The sequence below is a fragment of the Propithecus coquereli genome, unplaced genomic scaffold, assembly GCF_000956105.1.
Source record: "Propithecus coquereli isolate 6110/MARCELLA unplaced genomic scaffold, Pcoq_1.0 Scaffold269, whole genome shotgun sequence".
NCBI classification, from domain to species: Eukaryota; Metazoa; Chordata; class Mammalia; order Primates; family Indriidae; genus Propithecus; species Propithecus coquereli.
Genome location: NW_012148274.1, coordinates 2,116,222 through 2,121,758, shown reverse-complemented (window position 1 = coordinate 2,121,758; position 5,537 = coordinate 2,116,222). Strand labels below are relative to the sequence as shown.

Sequence of the window (5,537 nt, the reverse complement as noted above, 5' to 3'; positions counted from 1 at the left end):
CATCAGAAAAAAGAAAGAGGCATCAGTCTCTACTCGGCAAAGAGGCGGACAACCAGGTGAGGCGCTGGGCCGTCTCTGTAGCAGCTGGCTGTGCTCGGGGTGGGGGGTGTTGAAGGGAGGGGAGTTAACTGACGAGAAAGGTGAAACTGCTGGGAACACCAAAAAACGGAAAAACAGGCAGGTCTAGGTCCCTCTGCTGACGGTACGAATCTGTGAGCGGCTGCCCTCACCTAGGCAAAGGGGCCCTTCGTAATTCAGCCAGGGCCCAGCGAGGCTCACGCCCTTCAGAGCAGACCTGGGCACCCGCCTGGCCCACAGTCCCTCAGAACACCGTGCACAGCGCGGGCGTCCGTCAGCGAGGGGGCGAAGCCACGTCGGGTCCTGTGCTCAGTGGAGGGGGAAACCGTGGGCGGTGGTGTGAGGGTTAAATGAGAGGCCGTGACTGGACGCAGGACCCCTGAGAAGGTCTCTTCCGTCCGTCCGTCCGTCCCCATCCTGTCCTAGTCGGCACGCGGGAAGGCAGGGCCTCGCCGGGGGGAGGAAGCCGCAGCCACCACCGCGCCGCCTCCACCTCCCACAGACGCAGCCGCCACGTGGAGACCCAGGGTGGTGGGTGCTCTCCCCTCCCCGGCCCGCCTTCCAACCCGAGCCAGAGCCCGCACGCGCCCGGGCTGCGCACGCCCACCCCACGGCCTGGGCAGAGCCTGGACCCCGACGTTGCCCGACGGACGGAAGAGCCCCGGCCCCACACTCCTGTCTCTGCTCCCCTCACGTCGCTTTGTCCAGCCAGCGGCTCTGCCTTGACCTTAGACCTCAGAATCCCTTCCTCCTCCTCCTCCTCCTCGCGCCATCCCTGCTAATTCCCAGCCAAGCTTTACCAATTCCAAAGAGGCTTGAGGAAAGCTGCTCACCTCCTAATCCCTTTGCCATGTGAGGAGCTAAGCCGGTTTCCGGGTTCCAGACACGGAGCCCCAGCCCCCTGCTCGCGCCCTGGGCCAGCCCCGGCGCTCCAGCGATTGCGCAGAGGAAGAGCGCTCAGGCCTGAGTTCCTGAGCAGGCGCCGTGGAGCACCCGGGGCGCTGCCCTCCCAGCGCGGACCGAGCGAAGTCCTGTGATTCCGGGCCGCTGGCCAGAAATTCCCAGGGAGAAAGGACAGTCCCACCCCTCCAGACCAACACACGCTGACCCCCAAGCCCACCGCCAACCCCTGATGCCGGGAACCTGGGAACAAGGCTCTACGGGCCCGGAGCAGCTCCCTGTGTCCCGGGTGCCTGCCCTCCGCGTCGGGGCCTGCCCTCTCCAAGCCCCTGTGAGACTCAAGCCCGATGCCTCCGGAGGCTGCTCGTCCCGCAGTCCTTGGCCCCTGGAACTGCCTTTGCTCTCGGCGTTTCCCTGCGGACACCCTGCAGGCCGCGTTCCAGTCCCGACCTCAGCCTGGCCGCAGAGCCAGGCCGGGAGCCCAACCCCCAGAAGCTTCGCCCGCGGGCAAAGAGGACTCCTCATCCACCGGTCCACGGAGCCTCCAGGGCACCCCGTGGGGACACGGAATTCCCCGAATGTGGGTCAGCGGTTGCAAAATTACTGCCGCTGCCGTGGATGCGGCAAAGTTGCCCAGGGGGCCGGAGTGGAGGGGCGGGAACTCGGTGATCGTGGTGAAGAGCTGAAGTGAATCCTGCCCCCAGAGCGCGCGCACACACACACACACACACACACACACACGTGTGCACGCGTGCAGTGGGAAATTCTTCAAGGAAGAGCCACTGCTGTCAAAGGGGGTTGGGTATTGGACGCTTTAGGGAACGTCAGGCGCCGGCAGAGAGGGCAGAGACACAGGCCAAGGCTGAGGGATCTCAAGACCACAGAACCGTTTGGTGTTAACATCTTCTCCAGCGTAGCTGCTGTCTGTTCCGTACTTCACACACGCTATCTCCGACCCTCACGGCAACCTCGAAAGGTAGGCGTTAGTGCACCAACTTACACGAACAGCAGCTGAGGCTCCGAGCGAGAACTAGCAGAGCCAGAGCCCAGCCCGCCGCGCCAGGCTCCGGGCCGCCGTGTCTGGGGCGCCACGCACAGGTGCAGCCCCAGGAAAGCGCGCAGGCCGTCTGGGACTCAGCCTCTACGGAGCGTCCTCAGCGCCTGGGCCCTTCTAACCGCAGCATCCTATGCGTCTACAGGGCTCCCCGAGGGACGGGACGGGCAGGAGATGGAAGAGTCCTCCTTCTGGGGTGGGGGGGAGTGGCTCTCACCTCCCCCGTTTTTGTAGCAGAGGTAGGGAAACCTCCAGACGTTGCCTAAGCCGATGATCTCCCCGGCCACGGACAGCACGAACTCCATCTTGTTGTTCCAGTGCCCCCGCTCCAAGGGGCCGGCTTCCTCCGCCTTTTCCACAACTGGACACACGGGCTTTGTCTCTCCATTGCTGGCCGCGCCGGGCACTCTGCCGTCCATTCCACCTGCGGAGCAAGCGGGATGCTCTGTGACCGTCGGGGAGCCCGAAAGGAAGGCCCTCCTCCTCCCTCCGCCCGCACGCGCCCGGGGATCAGCGCCCTGGCAGAGGGTGAATTCCTCCTCCCTTCTCGGCTGACGCGCCGCCTTAGCACCTGGGACGGGGAGAGGCCGGGTGGCGGTGACCGAGAGCCTGTGTGCCTTCCCTGTTCCCGGGCAGGAAGCGTCCACGTGGCCCCGGCGTCGTGCCCGTCCCAGCCACCCTGCGGTGGGCCCCGTCTGCGAGCCCGGGTGCTGTTTCTCTGCGCTGCGTGCCGGGGCCGCCGGCAGGATGGTACCGTACGGATCCTCGAGGCACCGCTCTCCCCGGCAGGAACCGGCTCTAAGGACATAATTGTGACTGTGAGCGGACTCGGCATTGAGGATATTTATTGCTCGTCGCGGCAAAAGTCAGAAAGTACACAAATGTCCACAGAAGGCAGACGGGCTAATACATCATGGCGCGTTCCTACAATAGACTACTGCATCATCATCAGAAACCGTGTTGCAGAAAAAGTGTGTTGAAACAAAAGGATGTTCACAATATGTGAAGCGAAAACCGGACATACAATGCGATCATGCCTCACAGATATTCTGTATTTATGTGCACTGAAAGATCAGGAGAGCCACCAAAATATTTCCCTTTCAATGGTTGGATTATAGGAATATTTTCCTTACCTGTATGTCCCACATTTTTATCAAAGAACAGGTTTTATTTTTGTCATATAAAAATAAGCGCCAGCCGGGTGCGGTGGCTCACGCCTGTAATCCCAGCACTCTGGGAGGCCGAGGCAGGAGGATCGTTTGAGCTCAGGAGTTCAAGACCAGCCTGAGCAAGAGCAAGACCCCATCTCTACTAAAAAATAGAAAGAAATGATCTGGACAACTAAAAATATATAGAGAGAGAAAAAATTAGCCGGGCATGGTGGCGCATGCCTGTAGTCCCAGCTACTCGGGAGGCTGAGGCAGGAGGATCGCTTGAGCCCAGGAGTTTGAGGTTGCTGTGAGCTAGGATGACACCACGGCACTCACTGTAGCCCGGGCAACACAGCGAGACTCTGTCTCAAAAAAAAATAAATAAATAAGCGCCAGTTTTTTGGTTTTGCGCTGTTCTGAGCATTGTAAAAAGCCAGTTTTTAAAACATCCTGTCAGAGGACTGGGAGAGGCCGGGCGGGACAGGGACCGTGAGTGGGACGAGGGCACCTGTCCAGGGGCTCCCTCCGCCTCTCTCTGAGACCAGCGAAAGAGGAAAATGAACGGTGGGCTCTTTTTCTTTTTTGGTGATGACACATGTAGGTGTCTGTCCTAGCGGAGAAGAAGACACACATGAGAGCCGCAGTGCAAACCGCCCGTGGCTATGGCCTGTGCCAGCCGCCGCCGGGAGGGGGGGCCGCCACGGCTCGCGCCAGGGCAGCTGCGTAGACCAGGGGCTCCACACGCGCCTGCGTCCTGCGGGCCTCGCAGCCCACCGTGTGAGCGCCGTTCTCGCCTCCACTCTATAAATAAGGAGGCTGCAGCTCAGAGACGTCAAACAGGTGACACTGCCCCTGCTCTCTCCGCTACATCCGCTCCTCACATTGGCCACCTGGCTTCACCAGCACGTCTGGTCTAAGCATCTTCTAGTGACTCCCCTGACTCTATGTGGCAGCCCCTTTTCTGGAGAAGTGGGCGGGAGGACTTTTCTTTAAGCCTCAAGCCAAGTTCACGCTAACAGAGCTCTCGGTGGGAGACCCCACCCGGCTCCTTCGGCTCCGCCTCTCACTTGGGCCACCCGAGGGATCCAGGAAGTTAGAAAGTCAGGGAGCAGCAGGCATCTGTGTTTATCTGATAAATCAGGGAATGGGCTCCAAAGATTGTGTGTGGGCTACAAAGGAGAAACTCGAGCCATTGGTCCCAAGTGGGTTCCTCAGTCCTTTAGAGAAAGTTCTCTAAGACGGGTGCTAGCTCTGGGCCTCCCCTTGCTATGGGATGGGCGTCTCCCACTGGTGCAAAGCCACCCTCACCCCTGCACGCTCCCAGACCTGGAGGAAACAGCAGCCCTCTCCTTGGCCTTGAGCCCCCCTGCAGCTGTTCAGGGAGCATTCTGCCGGTGGAAGGACTCGGGCTGTGGGCTCAGACAAGCCTGTGTCTTTCTCGTGCCACTGCCCGACTTCAGGGAAGTTCGTGAGTGACTCCGAGCCTCAGTGTGCTCATCTATAAAGTGGGCATGATAGGACACGCTTGGCCATACGGATCAAGTGAGGACACACACGCACACACACACCTGGTGGAATAACAGGCACTCAAATTTTTACTTTCAGTCTTGTCAAAGAACTGATCATGTCATTTCACGGAGAAGAAAAGTCTTCATTTTCCTAGAATCAAGCCCAAATGTCTTTCCTCTCAGTCTAGGGTTCTCTTTCTCCAGATCACATTTATCCCTTAAGTCGACACCTGCCCGAGTTTCAGAAAGTGAAGAAAAGAGCATGCAGCCTTTGCACAGGCACCAGAAATGTCAGAAACATATTTTCTGGGAGAGGATCAAAGTTCCCCGGCCGTACGTCCTGTGGACCCCGCCAACCTGCAGTCCGAGACCCAGACCCAGAGAAAAGAGAAGAAAGCGTTCCGAACCTTGCTGAAGTGGCCGCCGGAGGTCCAGTCGGGGGTGAAGAATTATCTGCGGGGCAAGGGGAAGGTGCGGGCTATTTAAAGTGGGGCTGAAGAACGCCTCTGTGACACTTGTAATTCTAAACTTGGCCCGGCCCACATTCCCGCCCTCCTGCCTCCCCTCCTTTCCCCTCCCCTCCCCGAGCCACCAGAGGACTCACTCAGCAGTGATTTCACAGCCTGGGGCCCCTGGGCACGTCCTGCAGGTCCGGCCAGTTGCTGGTGAGCTTGTCCACAGCCTTCCCTGCAGCTCACGTGGTCTTCCTTCTTGGTGACGGGGATCTCTCTACAGGGACCCTGCCTTCCACACCTTTTTCCAGCACACGTGCTCTACACAGCTATCAAGAATAGTTGTTTCAGCCGGGCGCAGTGGCTCACGCCTGTAATCCTAGCTCTCTGGGAG

General features: G+C 59.7%; 1 protein-coding gene across 1 annotated transcript in view; it reads right to left on the bottom strand.

Moving 5' to 3' along the window:
• SLC6A13 (solute carrier family 6 (neurotransmitter transporter), member 13) overlaps positions 1–5,175 on the bottom strand; it is a 46,403-nt gene extending 41,228 nt beyond the window's left edge. The window contains exons 1-2 of the mRNA XM_012647478.1: positions 5,099–5,175; positions 2,250–2,456 (exon numbers count right to left, since the gene is read on the bottom strand). Coding sequence (XP_012502932.1) covers positions 2,250–2,451 — 202 coding nt within the window. The 5' untranslated portion in view covers positions 2,452–2,456; positions 5,099–5,175. The remainder of the gene's footprint in view (positions 1–2,249; positions 2,457–5,098) is intronic.
• Between the last annotated feature and the right edge of the window lie 362 nt (positions 5,176–5,537).